Raw genomic sequence first — 17,801 nt, 5'->3', positions numbered from 1 at the left:
GAGCAACCCAGGCAGAGTCTCTACATCCAGGTGATTACAGGCAGCCCAGACGGTCATTTCGAGGTGGAAAATTTTCCTCATTTGCTTCATTAGGTGAAGAAAAATCATTTGATAAAAATTCTTAAGTTTCTGAGTTTGTGGCTTGGGCTAGGTACTAATGGGCTTAGCTCTGAAATAAGAACTTCTCCTTTTGAAATTAACTAAAATATATTTCTCTTCATTAATTAAAGTTTAAATCTCTTAAAATTATTTCAAACCAAGCACACAAAAATAAGTTCCTATATTATGAAACACCATCCCCATCACTGGCTTATACTCTTCAGACCTAATCACTTCCAGACTCCGTTTTCTTGTTTACAGAACAGCATCAGAGACCACTCACTCAGGAGATCTGAACCAGGGGAGGGGTGGCAGGGGTGTACACAAATCCTCAAGTCGTAAGTATCATTTTGTGTGTGTGTGAATTGCTCTGGGTAAAGAGGACCCTGAAACAAGAATCACCACAGACTAGATACGGTCTCTACAGTCCTTTCATCTCACTAGAATGTCCACGGTTCGATGGACAGTAAGAGTTCAGTGCTTGGGTGAATTTATCTCTAAAGGCAAATGTTTTACTAACTACATTCATACACACACACACTTATTTATGTCATATCTTCCATGAAGCTCCGTACTACTAATCAATGGGGCACAGCCTGTTGTGTGTCACTCACATTGCTACCTGCATGGCCATATGCAAAACTATTTATCTGAAAAGACAAATAAAATAAATATCTACATGACATAAATGTCTGAAATAAAATAAATGTCTACATGCAAAATCTAGCTCTGCGTGTCCCTCAGGTGAGTGACTCTTCCCGTGGAGACAGCTCATGCAGCAGTGCAGGCTGCAGTCAGCCAGTGAGCTTCACTGAGAAGCTCATCTAAGAGGCTTGCTCTGGACTGGCACAAACTTCAGCATGTTGAGAACAGAGTTCTATTTTTGAGCAATTAATCAACGTAAAAAGTAACTAAGCAAATAATATACTGAAAATTAAAGACATTCAGAAAAGAAAACCCTTTCTTAAGCACAAACAGTTCAATGCCTGGGATCTCAAGGTTGAGAGATTTCTGCTGGAACAATCAAGAAATGGGTAAATTGGGAAAACAGCCGACTCACTTCTAAGAGCTTCAGTTCCTGCACACAGTTGTGCAGCAGCTCTAGGGCGCGCTGGGCCACCTCCCACGGCCTCTGCAGGAAGAGCAGCAAGGTGCACTGGCGAGAGAACAGGTAACTGCGCAGATCTAACAGGGTGGCTTCTCGCCTCTGGATCGATTCCCGCTTCTCCATATCTATGGGCTTTCGGAGGATCAATCCGTTCCAGCTCTTCACTGGCTGGCAGAAAAAAGTCAGCCAGTTGGCACCATCTAAACAAACACACATCATGAAAGGTGCTGACTGTGGGTACTTCACCTTCCGGAGCTTCCTGCTCAGGCTGAGGATGGTGGGCAAACAGGCAGCTTCATAACCAGTTTTTCTATGAACACTGCCCACCCCCTGTGGTCTAGTGATGAGCACCCATTCGGCTCCCAGCACTGACAGCCAAGCTGTGAGTAACATGACTCAGGCAACAAGGCACGCCACCCTACCATGCCCAGAAAGTCATGGGCGGGAGCTGAACAGTTTGGGAAGTCACCCAGAGACAGACAGGCTACATGGTTAGGGGAGCTCAGGCTCTGTCTCAGGCCGAGGGAGGGCTCTAGTCTTAGGCTGCAGCGGGGCTGGGCTTCCTTATCTTTACCTGTGGGCTGGAGTGCAGCCTGCTCTGACCATCCTGGTGTTTTTGGTCTTCCTTAGATTACATATTCCTTCCTTATTTCCCTAACTCAACCACGTCACGTCCCTGAGTCAAGCTCCTAGAGGAAGGGACAGGGAGGACTTGGTAGCAGCACATAGAAGGAAAAAGAATTACTGCTTGTCGAAAATTTCAGCAAGGCTCCCAGAGGTTTACTTACATCCCTAAGACTCAAATATGATCTTAAAGTAAGCATAACAATGTATAATAACAAGTCCCTCAATCATTATTGAAAAAAATCTTTGAATCTATTTTTCTCACTTCAACAGAGAAATGTCATAACCAGTTCATTCCTGGCATGGTTAAACGCTCCCTTCACTGACGTGAGCTTCTCCTGAGAGCCGGGGAGCACATCGTGGTGTGGTGTGGACCTGCCAGCCCGGCTCCTGCACCAGCATCCTCAGGCCTATTGGAGCACCCAGCAGCATGGTGCAGACCCGCCAGCCCAGCCCTGTACCAGCAGCTCCCTTGGCTAGGCTCCCCTCCCACAGGATTCTCACAGGGCACTCCCACGTTTCAGTCAGGCCTCTGTGCCAGTGCCGCCCCCACAGGGAGGCCACTCCAGTGCCCTATCTAAGCTCCATTGGCACATACCGCCCCATCTCTCACCGGAGCCCCTTTCTACAGCCCAAACTTACTACTATGGACAGCAAGTGATAGATTTACTTTTCTGTGCCTGTTTCCCCTTCATGTAAGCACCATAAAAAAAGGGATTCTGCTTTATTCCTCCCTGTATTTAGAACAGTGCCTGGCACATGGTGGTCCCTCAGTAAGTATTTGTTGAATGAAAGAACAAAAACAAACCATCTTATTCAGTGGCAAAATTTGGTCCAGGCTTACTTTTGGATTTTAAATTGCCCCAAATTTTAAAACTGAGAGAAAAAAACAAATAAATTAGGTGAAATATAAGAAATATGTAAGATATTTCAGCCTTGAAGGCCCCTGCTCACATGCACTGACATCCATTCAGGTGCCTGGTCCCTGAAGCCGCCCAGCACCTATTCTGCTGCCAGGGACCTTATGATCTTTACCTTATAAATGACACTTATTTACTCAATGTTGTGTATATGGCATCACAGGCACATGGACCTGTGATTACCAGCCTGCTGGAGGCTAACAAATGCCCTCAGTTAGAATGTACAGCTTAAACACAGCTTTTACAAGCTCATATGATATGACCTCAAGGTTGTTAACCTGCTCATCTCATGGTAATTAGAAACTGTGATTGGCAGTTTTAGATTTCTCGATTAAAAACCTAAATAAACAGATTAAGTTCTAGGTATTCTTTCAAAGGAGTTCTCCATGAAAAGACTGAGAACTATTCTATTTGGTGCTCAGTGAAAATATTTTAATATTTTCAACTAATGTATGTACCAGTTATTGCCGTTTCTTTATTAAATTCAAACATTTTTTGCTAAATAAATCTATTTAAAAAAAATAAGATATTTAAAAAATACAGGCCAGGTGCGGTTGGCTCACGCCTGTAATCCCAGCACTTTGGGAGGCCGAGGCGGGCGAATCACGAGGTCAAGAGATCGAGACCATCCTGGCCAACATGGTGAAACCCCGTCTCTACTAAAAATAAAAAAATTGGCCAGGTGCAGTGGCGCCTGTAATCCCAGCACTTTGGGAGGCCGAGGCGGGCAGATCACGAGGTCAGGAGATCGAGACCATCCTGGCTAACACGGTGAAACCCCGTCTCTACCAAAAATACAAAAAAAAATTAGCCAGGTGTGGTGGCGGGCACCTGTAGTCGCAGCTACTCAGGAGGCTGAGGCAGGAGAATGGCATGAACCCGGGAGGCGGAGGTTGCAGTGAGCCGAGATGGCACCACTGCACTCCAGCCTGGGCTACAGAGCAAGACTCCGTCTCAAAAAATAAAATTAAAATTAAAATAAATAAATAAATTAGCTGGGCGTGGTGGTGCGCGCCTGTAGTCCCAGCTACTTGGGAGGCTGAGGCAAGAGAATCGCTTGAAATCAGGAGAAGGAGGTTGCAGTGAGCCGAGATCACACCACTGCACTCCAGCCTGGCAACAAAGTGAGACTCTGTCTCAAAAAAAAAAAAGTGTGTGTGTGTGTGTGTGTGTGTGTATGTATAGGCTGGGCATGGTGGCTCACAACTATAATCCCAGCACTTTGGGAGGCCGAGGCAAGAGGATCACTTGAGGCCAGGAGTTTGAGACCAGCCTGGCTAACATGGTGAAACCCCGTTTCTACTAAAAATATAAAAATTAGCCAGGCATGGTGGCATGTATCTGTAATCCCAGCTACTCAGGAGGCTGAGGCACAAAAATCGCTTGAACCCGGGAGGCAGAGGTTGCAGTGGGCCAAGATCACACCACTGCCCTCCAGTCTGGGGGACAGAGTGAGACACTGTCTCAAAAATAAATAATAAATAGATATATTATGTATAATATGGACACACAAAGCCGGGCATGGTGGCTCACACCTGCGATCCCAGCACTTTGGGAGGCTGAGGCAGATCACGAGGTCAGGAGATCGAGACCATCCTGGCTACCATGGTGAAACCCCGTCTCTACTAAAAATACAAAAAATTAGCCAGGCGTGGTGACAGACGCCTGTAGTCCCAGCCTGCAGTCCCAGTCCCACTGCCGAGGCAGGAGAATGGCATGAACCCGGGAGGCAAAGCTTGCAGTGAGCCGAGATTGCGCCACTGCACTCCAGCCTGGGCAACAGTGCAAGACTCCATCTCAAAAAACAAAACAAAACAAAACAAAACAAAAAAAAGGACACATAAAATATAGGAAATAGAGTTTTACCTCTTCTGTTTTTTTACTTAGTAAACACTTTGCTTTGGTTCTGTGTCTATACTGGCATCTCAGGAGAGTGAGATATCCAGACCCAATCTTCAGAAGCACTACGAGCCAGTATCCATTGGCGCCACTGATGAGTTCCAGAGTGAGGACAGTGCTCACAGCTAGAACTGACTGTCCCCACATTTCATCTCCCTCCAGGTTCTCCTGCTGACACGGGGGCTCCTCGAAATTACTCCTTCCTTCACACATGGTGACAAGGGTTCTCAAAAAGAACACCTGGCAGAGATGCCCACTACAGCACTGCTTGTGGTGGCAAGAAGCAGAAAAGAACCCAACGTCCAACACCAGGTAATAGAATCAAGCCAGGAATACCAATTGCAACAAAAACAACTGCAAACCTCACCTGTTAACCTGGAGAGATGCCCACGATGGGCTGTGAGTAAGAAAAAGGAGCGACAGAGAAACAGCTACACAACATGGTATCACTTTCATCAAAATAAGCATCAGCGAAAAATACTGAGGACAATAACCAATGTTTCTCTCTGTGTATGGTTTCACTGTGCTAATTCTGTAATTGTAAAAGAGCTTAAGATATTATTTAAAAGTGCAAAAGAAAGATGAACACCCAAGGGTATTATATAAGCTCACAGCAACGAGCACTCGAGCATTCCAAAGACAACCCCTGGATGGAAGGGAAAGGGACGTGCACTCTGACTCTAACGAGGGACAGAATCGAGGCATCACCAGCAGGCCAGTGAGTTGTGGAAAGGACATCTTATACCTGGAAAACAGTTTGTTTTTTTTATTACTTTTGTTAAGATTCTTCTAAAAGTGAAAATGACTAATTCTTAATTCTCATTTCATTTCCTCTAGGAATATATATCCGATATAATGTGTATAAAGACAACAACAAAACATGCGTACTCCTGAGGTAAATAAACGGCTGCTTCAAGACTATCAAGTTGGAGAAAGCCACACTAAGACAAGCGTGCGTTACTGAAGTGCCACTACTCACCCCCGGCCCCGAAGTTGACCACATACTGAGAGAAGAGGGCGTCCAGTTCGTCGTACTGCACCAGGGCGTCCTCAAACTGCTGCAGCATCTCGAAAACAAAGGCAAGCTCCTCCTATTCGCCCAAGATACGTTTTTTAAAAAAACAAAAACATAAATCAACGTATTAAAGAAACAGTATGTAGCCATTAAAGATTACAACAGAGAAAGGCATGCGGCACTATGAATAACGGCTATGCTCCGCTAAGTAAAAACCAATGTGGTGACCACATATGTCAACATTCACGCATGCACAAGAAGCTAGAAAAAGCTAAGATAATTTCGGAACCCTCCCTGACCTACTGGCAGCACCGGATATAACTGGTCACCCCCTTGTCCTTGGGATGTTTCCTGCTGTCCAGGACCCGGCCACCTGCTCCCCTCACCCCTCGCTGTGGCTCCCTCTGGTCAGACAGCTGGTTCCTCTCGTTCCCCCGAGGCTCTCTGCTGGAGGCCGCAGGGCTCAGCCCTTGGACTTCCCTGTCTACAGTCACTATTCTCTCTCCATGATGGAGCCTATCTACACAGCATACCCACCACACATTTAGGACTCCAGCTCAGACCTGACTCTGGCTCCAATGGCAAGCACAGCACACTTGTGTGGACACCTAACAGACAGCTCAGGCTTACCCATGGAAACCTGAACCCCAAACCTTTCCCACAAAGTGCTCCACCCACAGTCTTCCCCATTTCAGTCAGCGACTGCTCATCACATTCAAGAGGCTCCTAAATTCTTTCAAGACATCCCCAGGCCCTGCAAAATCTATGTCCCCCACCCCCACCCCTTCCCAGCACCAGCCCTCTGGACTCAATCAGCTCCACCACCAAGGCCTCCTCACTGCTGCTCACGCATGCATGGCAGGGAGCTGCCTTGGGGCTTGTGCGCTGCCCCATTCCATGGCCTGGAACACCTTCTCTTCCTCTACACAGCCACATGGCTTGCTCTCCAAACTCCTTCAGCTCTGGCTAAGTCCCCAGCCCAGCCAGGCCTTCCCTCTTCCTGACCCGCGCAGCACCCCACACCATCTCTGCCTCGTGCCTCTCTCTTGCCCTAGCATCTGCGTTGCTTCCTTTCCTGTATCTCCTCCACTGTCACACAAGCTCACAAAAACCGTACACTGATGGCGTCCCAGCATCAAGGAGGGCCTGGCACCTGTCCGTGCTCAGTAACCTTTGTTGAATGAGAAAATGAAAAGAGACGGCAACAGGTGATTGCTTTCTGCTCTCCATTACTGCACATTAAGACGTAAAGACCAGGAGGATGTGCACGCACATAAACCTCCCCTGACATGGTCAGGTCTTTGGAATCCAGTTCCACCCCAGGTATTTGTGGACAATATTCCCAGACCCCTAAGGGCCCACCCAGGTCCCACTCACTAGGCGAGAACTGAGAGCTCTCCTTTGTATCCTGTTTCCCCTGAAAACAGCGGTGGGCTGTGTTTTGCAAGAGAAACTGCTAAGTTATGTTGAACTTCATTTTCTTTGTGAAGTATTTTCAAGACTGAGCACTCTAATAAACTAATCTTTCTCTTTTAAATTGTGATTAAAATGTATGTAATATAAAACTGACCATCTTAACCATTTTTAAAAGTACACTTCAGGCCGGGCGCAGTGGCTCATGCTTATAATTCCAGCACTTTGGGAGGCCAAGGCCGGCAGATCACTTGAGGCCAGGAGTTTGAGACCAGCCTGGGCGATATGGCAAAACCCCAACTCTACTAAAAATACAAAAATTAGCAGGGTGTGGTGGCGCAGACCTGTAATCCCAGCTACTCAGGGGGCTGAGGCAGGAGAATCGCTTAAACCTGGGAGGTGGAGGTTGCAGTGAGCCGAGATCGCGCCACTGCACACCAGCCCTTGGTGACAGAGCAAGATTCCATCATAAAAAAAAAGAGAGAGAGAGAAGAGTACAGCTCGGTAGTGTTAAATGCACTCACACTGTTGTGTAACCAATATCCCAAACTCTCTCATCTTCCCAAACGGAACCTCTGTCCTACTAAACACTCATTCCCATTCTCCCTCTGCCAGCCCCTGGCAGCCCCCATTCCACCTTCTGTCTCTGAACCTGAGCACTCGAGGGACCTCACATAAGCAGACACAGCATCTGTCCCTATGTGCCTTATTTCACTCGGCATCATGTCCTCTAGGCCCATCCATGCTATAGTGTGTGTCAGAATTTCCTTCCTTACTCATTTTAAATTCTGAACTAATCTTAGACTTACAGAAATATTGCAAAAAAAAAATTATCTAGTTTCCATATAGCCCTTACTCAGCTTCCTGAACATTGCCATCTTATATGACCGTGGTACAATTATCACAACCAGAAAATTAACCTAAGTATAATACTATTAACTAACTAGCCCTCATTGGAATTTCAGTGGTTTTTCCACTGATGTAGTTGTTTCTGCTCTAAGACCCCACCCTCGACCCCCAACCAGGCCAGAGCTGTTGCTTCCTTCAGCCCCTGCAGTCTGTCAGCTTCACAGTCTGTCTTTCACTGCCGTGGCACCCTTGAAGACAGCTACGTTGTCTAATGTCCCTCTACTTGGGTTCATTTGATATGTTCCATGACAGCCGTGAGATGATCATTTTTTACAGAGAAAAGACACTAAGTATTTCTCGGCACATCTTACCAAGGATTTCATGAGGTGCACACAGCTTCTCACGGGCGGAAGCGGCCTTATCATTTCATTCAGGTGGTATGTACCTGGTTTCCCCACGGTGGAGTGGCTACTGCTCCCTCGGTAGTTGACAGACATCTTGGGGGGCCACCGTGAGACTGTGCAAGCCCACCTCAGGCCTTTGCCCACCACCCCGGACACCCATCAGTAATCCTGCCTCCAACAGTTCTTGCTGGGACACTGGCTTAAAAGTGATTTTCTGTTTTTCTTTCCTTCTGCGTTTAAGTGGAATTCTCCTGTATGGAAGAGGTGACCCTTCTCCTCCATTTATTTATTTAACCGATGATTTCTATCGATACAGACTCATGGATATCAATTTTATTCCATGGGTTAAACCCCAACTCTATCCTTATTTATTCTGTCGCTGAAACTGCTCCAGCTTTGGCCCCCAGAGGCTCCCCGGGGCAGTGTGTGTACTTTTCATGCCCCATCTGCTTCCGCACACTTCCTTTCTAGTCCTAGATACTCCAGGTTTTTTGTTTTTAAAAACTCTGCCAATGAGATTACCACGAGAGGTGCCTTACTTAGAAAGAAAGGAGGAGAGAGGGAGGGAACAAGGGAGGGAGGGAGAGAAGGGAACTGTCTAGTTCTGTAATGAGTCAAGTACCTGAACCATGAAATATTCACAAAAGCTCCAGCCTGGCTCAGTCCTCTTCTCCCTCAAGGTTCTCATGTCATCCTCAAACTTGCCTAGGTTTTTGGTAAAAGACATAAGAAGCAATGTCCTGAGTTTGGTCAGGAAGGCATTCCAAGATTCCTGAGTTCGAGAAGAGTCCTTCAAGGGGTCGGAGAGCACAACACACCTGCAAAGACATGAACAGACTATCTGGGAAAGACCCTCCATGCACAGCGCCACGGCTCAGCAGCTGCCATTGTCCTGAGCAGCAATTTCGTTCCTTCCTCCTCCTGTTTTTTTTTTTTTTTGAGACAGAGTTTTGCTCTGTGGCCCAGGCTGGAGTGCAGTGGCACAATCTTGGCTCACTGCAACCTCCACCTCCCGGGCTCCAGTGATCCTCCCCAGTAGCTGGGATCACAGGCACGTACCACCATGCCTAGTTAATTTTTGTATTTTTTTGTAAAGATGAGGTCTTGCTGTGTTGCCCAGGTTGGTCTCGAACTCCTGGGCTCAAACAATCCTCCTGCCTCGGCCTCTCAAAGTGCTGGGATTATAGGCATGAGCCACCGCATCTAGCTTCTTCCGTCTATAAACAGTCAAAAACATGAGGCAGGCAGTAAGAAATCAGGTTAGGAAAAGGCTTCATCATGAACTGGTCATGAACATGAGCAGTAAGTTCTACAGAAATTCAAAGGAGAGTTTGCTATAGAATCAACTGGAAAGGGGGAAAGGGATTTACATGAGCCCTGAGCCAAAGACGCAGCTCTGAGTTCTCTGTAAAATAATGTGATCATGCCTCACTCGGCTCCCTGCCTCCTTCAAAATCCATTTTGGTTCCTTGGGATCGACAGGATAAATTTAGATTTCTCAGCACGACACACAAGGACCACGATGTCTCACTTTACTTCCTCTGCTTCCCAGCTCAAGCCTGCTGACCTTCTCCCGCTCTCCTCTCTTCATGAGCACATTCCTTCCACCCAGGCGTGGCATCTTCACGAACCTCCCCCCATCACCATCCCAACTGCTCTGCCCACACTGCTGCTAGGCTGCGGGCCTCACAGGAAAACACTCGCCTTCTCTGGACCTCTATCCTTCCCACTAGCCTGTGAGCTCTTGAAGGGGAGGGTTAATAAACAATTAACAAATAAAGGCTTAGAACATGGCTTAACATATAGGGCGGAACAGTTTAATTACAAAGAGGCTGAACCCATGATATAAAAAGGTCAAACACACGAAATTACACAAAGTTCCCAACAGATTTGGACAAGGCAATGTATTTATCTGATAGGCTGGAAATGGTAAATTTCTTTAGCCTTGGTAATAGTAATCTAGAAAGATGATGAATAAATCTGAACTCAGAAATAATTTTAAAACATTGATTCTATGAGTTTCACCAGTTCTCCTTAGTAAATATTTTACTTGAATTACCAAAAAGTAGCAAAATGAACTGGCTCTAAGTTCCTTTTCTCCGTGCCCCAGCATATCCTTTGGAGGCATGGCTAAATTCATGGAATTATAAATCAGTGGACAAAACAGTGAAGCAGCATACACTCTACATGTTCCTCCATGTGAACAACCAGAACCAAGAGGAAAACTTATAACTTGGTGGCTGGCTTTAATTCCATTCAATCCACCCCACTGCACACTTTCTTCCCTCAAAGACAAAGGGACCAGAGCCGCTCACTCCAAAGGTCCCCTAGAGGACTAACGTGTATTTATCCACAGTAGGAGCTTGCTGGAACCTATGAGTTAGGTAGTTTATCCTTAAGGCATTCTCAAGGATTATAATTACCAACGTTTTTTCCCGACCAGACGCGAATTCTCCTGCACCTACAGGTGTGAATGGAAATGGAAACTAAACAAGTGCCAACCACCGAAACAGTAACTGTTTTCAGAGATCAATCAGATACAGTCATGAAATGTCCTATCTCTATTAGATCCTGTTTCTATATCATCATCAATTTTTTTTTAAGTAAAAAAGAACTACACTTCAGAAGTTCACATCAAGCCTAAATCATTAACTCAGAAAAGGAGAGGCCAACACAACGAATGAAGTCAGGGATGGTGGGGCCAATCTGGAGAGCGGCGCGATCCCCCCAGACGCGCAGACTGCAGGGGCTGGGGCACATGTGGAACAAGGAGCTCCCAGCTGCAACCTCAGCAAGTCACCATGACGGCTACTGTCGTCACAAGTCACACTGCTGATCACAAGTCAACCCTTGTCTCTACCAGCCTCGTACTTAGCAAAAGCCCAAAAAATGCACAAAATCTGTTACCAAGCAATTTTCCTTTGGGGAAGGTATCCTGAAATAATTAACGATGCTCACAACATTTGAGCTGGAAAAGTATTCTAATATTTTTGTTTATAATGATAAGTAAGCAATAACCTAAGCCCAGCAGCAGAATGCATAAATAACTTACGGCACATTAATACTATGGAATATTATCCACTCACTAATGCTGAGAGTCTGGAAATGCATTTATTGTTTGTGGAAAATCTTTACAATATATTGAGTGAAAAAAGCAAGTATAAACAACACATAACGTTATATTCACTTAAAATACACACATGTATTATGTATGCATAAAGAAAAAAAGTCTGAGAAGATACATACCAAAATATTAAGAGTTAATATCCATTTTCTTTTTGCTCATTACCTTTTTCTAATAATTCTACAATGAGCATGTAGTGTGCATAATCAAAATTAAACACCAGTCTAATGTTAAAAAATAGCCACTTCAGGGCCAAGTGTTACAATATTTTCAAAGGCCAGAAATTATACTGGGTAACAAAACAATTGTCAAAAAAAAAAAGGAAAAAAACAAAACAATTGTCAATACAGACTCTATTAAATTTAAATGTATGAAAATCTCACCAAACTCTTTACACTAAAAAAAAATAGATTTGTTAAGGGGTGGCTTTAAATTAATAAAAATCAAATGGTAGAAGGTATATTTAAACCTACTCAAGATGAAATGTTGAAAATTTTAGTAAATTACATTTAATGTATAAAGAATAGTCATTAAAAAGCAAGTTAGTTTTAAACAGGCTCAGTAGAAACATATTGGAAATTAGATAAAGATTATAAACACAGACTTAAAAGTAATCAATAGGTACTTTGCAAAAATTATACAATTTGAACATTTCACAAGTTGAGACTAATAGACCTCATTAGCACCCATTTGTTTACTTAATAGAATCCCAAATAAATATGATTTCTTTTGTGATATTAATAAAAACCTCCAAGGCCACTTGGTTTTGATTCCTAGCCCTGCCTTGGTGGTCTCCCCGCAGCGCTGGCCTGCACTCCCGTTAGGCTACAGAACAGAGTGCTCCTCCTGCCAGGCTTCATGGCAGTCCACTCTCTTTTTCAGAACAAAAAGTGTCAGTACTTGAACCACAGAGAGGGCATGGATACTCAATCATGTAGCATCTTGTTAAATGCTAAGCTGATTCCTTTTGGTTAACTAATTTATGAGTAACACACCTTACAAAGAAGTTTCCATAAGTCCAAATTGAATGAAACTTCTCTAAGATAAACCATAAGCTCAACTACCTAATTATTTAATTCAAAACATTAAAAAAAAAGCAAGTTTGAACATTACTATGTATCCAGTATTGTGTGGAACATGAAAAAGGCACCCATCCATAGCTCCTCCCGCTGAAGAACTGCCACTGAGGCATGGAGAGTAGCGTAAGAGAACAGTGCAGGGCCCTGTCTGTTTGGGGCTGCAGGCTGCACTCGCGCCGCCTGCCCCTGCTCCTCCCTTACCCCCCCATGCATCCTTTATTTCTCAGCCCATCTCTGCTTTCTCAGTGAGCCTCCCTTGGCCCCAGAGAAGGCCAGCTGCCCAGCTGTAGGCTCTTGCAGTACTCTGGAGTCCTCCATCTGAACCCTCGCCACCATAAGCATGGTGACCATGGCTATAACAACCTGCTGGACCAGGGCAGGGTCCAGGTTCGCCGCTGAATCCCCAGGCCCTGGGTGAGTTCCAGTGCTAAACTACGAGATACAGACTATGAGTTACAGAGGAGTTAACGTGCTGGCTGGCTCAGCTGGCAATGGCATCACTGAAGAGAAAGGGAGTGAGCTACCCCAGGAGAGACAGCAGGGCAAGGCGGAGAAAGCCCATACAATCTATTAACTGCCAAAGTTTCAGGATTCCCTTTCACGGTTTCTGAAGGGGTTAGGTCAGCATTTTATAATTTGTGTTCTTAGGAACTCTCAGGAGGTGTTAAGGTAAAGAAAAAAAACACAGGTGCCGTCATTTCAAAAAAAGAAAACCTTTAAGGACCCCTGTTCTACAGAAAAACTGCAAGAGTTGCTGCTGTCAGTCTTCAGAAAGGACCCACCAAGAGGCCTCCCAGGACCATGGGGCCAAGACCCACTCCTCCCAGGCAGCACACTCAGGGGATGACTGCTTCGAGTTCTTTGCCTGCCTGAACAGGAACTCCACAAAGACAGACACCAGGTCTCCTTGACAGCACCCCATGGATGCTCACTCGAGATTGCTGAGTAAATATTTATTACTACCCAGGAAGCCAGCAATCTATATCATGTCAAGTATTAACCAAATGAGGTAAAATTAAAGATACACTTACCTGTCACTCTGTTTATTACAAAAATCATTTCTTATTTTGTCCACAATAGAGGTTCGGGGAAGGATGTTGGTTTTGTTTTTTTTCTTGGCATCATTTTCAACTATCACTATTAACCAGTCCACAGAGCTATGAGCCTTCAGAATATTCTGCCACTTGGTGAGGTCATCTTTTACTGTAGCTTTATACACTTCGGTATCCTAAAAACAAACAAGTCACTGTGAAAGCAGGTTAACTAATGCCCTTAGTTCATACAGCAAAATGTGCCTAATAACAGCCTGCAATGGCCACAATGTTTTAAAGCGTCAGGACAGGCTCGGGACTTGAATAAAAAGCCCAGCGGCCTAGCAAGCCTGCAGGTGTGCTCTGTGGGTCTCAGTGCCCACAGTTCTCACAACCCCAAGGGATGTGAGTGTCCCAGTGATCCAGATGAAGAGACTGAGAGTCAGAGGGCTGAATGAGCTGCCCACAGCAATAGTCTGTTAGGCAAGTCAGGGCTTTAAAACCCAGGTCCACTATGGCCAACAGCTCTGGGCCCAAGCACTACATGACTGCCATCCTGCTGTGTGCCGTGCCTTCGTCTCAGGAGGCAAGCTAGCTGTCATGGCACAGCCCAGACTGCCCACAGGAACCCCAGGCAAGCTTCCTGGCAGCTTCTACCACAGCCTCTGAGCTCTGTACCCCTGGGAACCGCCCCAACCGCAAGTCTGTGAAGGCCATGTCAGAGGCAAGCAGCTACAGCTGTGAGACCTCAGAAAGAAGGCGACCTGCAGCTTCCGCAAGGCTGCTCTACTTCCCGACAGGCAGCAAGGAGCTGCGCCATCCCAGAAATCAATCCTGCTTCTCACGCAGAGGCCCAAGCATGAGCCTGCCAAAGGGCCCTTCCTACACACATGCCAAGGCCTTCAGCTTGGTTCTCTTCCATAAAGAACCAGAAAAACAGACACTTTGCCTGTTATCACTTATAACTGCCCTTCTATTCCATAAATCCACTCAGAAGAGTCCAACTCCATTTAGATTTAGAAAATCTAAAACCAAGATACATAATTCATTTCCAAGTTAGGCACTGACAATATCTGGACACAGTAACTCACAGCTACCATCTAAATCAGTGCTTTCTCCTCTTTTGCTAGTTCCTCACTGTCCTGCCCTAATTCTGGACTTTCAAGTCACTCTTGAGTAACACTCAGGCAGAGAGAAGCCAATCAGAGTATCCACGAGTGAGTTAAATCTTAAATCCTGGCCGGGCACGGTGGCTCACACCTGCAATCCTAGCACTTTGGGAGGCTAAGGTGGGTGGATTGACTGAGCTCAGGAGTTCAAGACCAGCCTGGGCAACACGGTGAAACCCCATCTCTACTAAAAATGGAAAGATTAGCCGGGCGTGGCGGTGTGCACCTGTAGTCCCAGCTACTCAGGAGGCTGAGGCAGGGGAATTGCTTGAACTGGGAGGTGGAAGTTGTAATGAGTCAAGATCGCACCACTGCACTCCAGTCTGGGCGACAGAGCGAGACTCCATCTCCAAAAAAATATATTAAATCCTAAATTCTGTATCCAGCCTCTCTTTTGGTTTAATTAACTAAATAGAAAGTTCCAAAAGGCAGTACTTCTCATTTGTATCCTGATTTTAAAAACTGCTACATCCTGATTTAAATTACAAATATCATACAATCTGAAAAGATCTTTTACTTTGAAAACTGAGATTAAAACCATCTGGTAAGCTCAATTTTCTGCAAATAAATGTCCAACAGTAACTTAATTATCTAGTGCACATTTTCCATAGCACGGCAGTTCTTGGTACTTGAAGCATAGATTTTACAGCACTGGTGAGCCGTTCTGTGCTGGACGCCCCAACGCGCCATGCCTGGAAGCAAAACCAAAAGGCCAACAGGGCCCAGAGCCTGTGACTGCCAAGAAAATACACATAGCACCCAGCTGCCCCCATCCACACGTCACAGGTGAGCCATCCAAGGAGCTGCTGGAAACCTCTCTGCCTCTTACAAGGCCACCAAGAGCCCCTTACCTGGACTCCTCCCCACCCCCACCCCAGAAGGAGTCCTGGCTCCAGGTTGTCCACACCGGGCAGGGGCTGCCACATCCCAAGGGGACACTAGAGCAGCTCTGCTCAGTCAATTTGCAGGAACTCTCCAGAAGAAACCTCACAGAGCATGAGGCAGGACAGAAGGAGTACAGAGAAGTTCCACATAATTCTGGGGCAAACTGATTGGCAAGATCCAGCCTATCACTCATCCCAGTGAGCAAACAAAACGACGTGATAAAAACGACTCTGTGACTCTTAAGAGGACCAGCAGAGCCAGTGAAGCTAAGGGTCTCTAAAGAAAACAAAGTCCCAGCATGGCCAAATAGTGAAACCCCATCTCTACTAAAAATAGAAAAATAGCCATGCGTGGTGGTGGTTGCCTGTAGTCCCAGCTACCCGGGAGGCTGAGGCAGGAGAATTGTTTGAACCTGGGAGGTGGAGGTTGCAGTGAGCTGAGATCATGCCACTGCATTCCATCCTGGGCAACAGAGCAAGAAAGAAAAGAAAAAAAAAGAAAAGAAAAAGAAAAGGAGAAAAGAAAGAAAACAAAGTCACTACAGGAAAACCCATGAGCAGTGGGCAGCAACACATGCAGGACCCAAGAGCCGAGTCAGAGGCGAAGGCTCCAGTTCCAAGACAGAGGCAGCAGCCAGGGGCAGGGCATCAGGGCCCAAGGTGGGCAAGCACAGCAGGCCGCCCCAGGTACCAGAGCTCAGCAGTGAGGAGGGTGTCCAGGTGGCAGTAGAGGGAAGTACAGAATGAGATGTGAGGCCCCAAGTGAGATGAAGGATTTTCGGGCTGGCACAGGGGTATAAGGGTATAAGTGGGATAAGGGGCCAAGCAGGGCACAAAGGGCATCCCCCAAACAGGGATGCCTTTTCATTGAATTTAAGTCCCGAGCCTGTCCTGATTGCAGATCAAGTGAGGTGAGGAGGAAGTCTGTGCCAGGCACACTGCCAAGCAAGTGTGGGAATGGGCATCCACCTGCTGGGAGCAGAGCAGCAGTGACAGGAGGATGGTCATTCACAGAGGGATTACTCGCATCAGAAACACGGAGGAGAACCAGTGCCTGGCTCCTCCATGTGGAGAAGGGAGTTACAAACACAGAAGGGAGGAAACCAGGATCACCCTTGCAGTGCTGGACTGAAATGGGCTCATGTGTGTACATGTATGCATGTACATACACAAGCAGCTACATAGGAAATACAGATGTAAATGTGTGCACATACACATGTGGGTGTACACACATGTTCTCTAGCCATGCCCACTGAGAGCTCACCAGCAAAGCTCTCCCCTAGCTCCAGGTCCTGACTTCTAAATACAGTTTCCCACTGGAAGGAGCCAGGGCTGAGCCCTGAGATGAAGCAAGAGGAGGGGATGAGCCCAGAGAGTACTCAAAGAATCAGTACATTCTCAGTACATAAGTACAGAAGCCAAATTCAGAACAATCTGCACATCAATGATATTAATTATTAACACTATGATAGTAATAGATTACACTCCATCAAAAGCTAGAAATCAGTGAGTGAACTGCTTCTAGCCAAGATGAAGTGACAGGGACTAGATTTACACCACTGCCTGAACCAACCAAAAACAAAAAACAAAAAACACAGGGTGGGCATGGTGGCTCACACCTGTAATCCCAGCACTTTGGGAGGCTGAGGTGGGCAGATCACTTGAGGTCAGGAGTTCGAGACCAGCTTGGCCAACATGGTGAAACCCCATCTCTACTAAAACTGCAAAAATTAGTTGGGCATGGTAGCGTGCACCTGTAATCCCAGCTACTTAGGAGGCTGAGGCAGGAGAATTGCTTGAACCCAGGAGGTGGAGGTTGCAGTGAGCTGAGATCTAACTACTGCACTCCAGCCTGGGTGATAGAGCAAGACTCTGTCACCAAAACAAAAAAACAAAAAAACAAAAAAAAAAAACGAAACACCAAAAACCAAGAAACATGAATTAATGGTTTTCAAGACCATGGACACCAAGGAACAAAGGACAATGATTCCTCCCCTCAACACTCAGAGACGGGAAACAAGCCCAGCAAGCCCTCTGGGTGCCCACCAGAGGGTGGGGAGGGCGGGGGGTGAAAGAGGGCAAGCTGGCCGACTCCCTGAGTTGATGACACAGAGCCCAGGCCAGGGAGATCAAGACAGCTAGAATTCCTAGGACTGTGTTGGGACAGGAGAGGGACACAGTGA

At 46.1% G+C, this 17,801-nt stretch overlaps 1 protein-coding gene across 3 annotated transcripts in view; it reads right to left on the bottom strand.

Moving 5' to 3' along the window:
• TRAPPC10 (trafficking protein particle complex 10) overlaps positions 1 to 17,801 on the bottom strand; it is a 92,347-nt gene that overhangs the window by 38,169 nt on the left and 36,377 nt on the right. For 2 of the 3 annotated variants that reach the window (XM_030806365.1, XM_030806366.1), the window contains 4 exons: positions 13,566 to 13,762; positions 8,954 to 9,149; positions 5,630 to 5,741; positions 1,160 to 1,407 (listed from right to left, as the gene is read on the bottom strand). In XM_030806365.1, coding sequence (XP_030662225.1) covers positions 1,160 to 1,407; positions 5,630 to 5,741; positions 8,954 to 9,149; positions 13,566 to 13,762 — 753 coding nt within the window. Of the gene's footprint in view, positions 1 to 1,159; positions 1,408 to 5,629; positions 5,742 to 8,953; positions 9,150 to 13,565; positions 13,763 to 17,801 lie in introns of those variants that run through there. The other variant, XM_030806367.1, reaches the window with a different exon arrangement.

Source organism: Nomascus leucogenys, chromosome 25 (genome assembly GCF_006542625.1).
Source record: "Nomascus leucogenys isolate Asia chromosome 25, Asia_NLE_v1, whole genome shotgun sequence".
Classification (NCBI taxonomy): Eukaryota; Metazoa; Chordata; class Mammalia; order Primates; family Hylobatidae; genus Nomascus; species Nomascus leucogenys.
The sequence above is the reverse complement of the archived record's forward strand: the minus strand, read 5'-3'. Positions and strand labels throughout refer to the sequence as shown.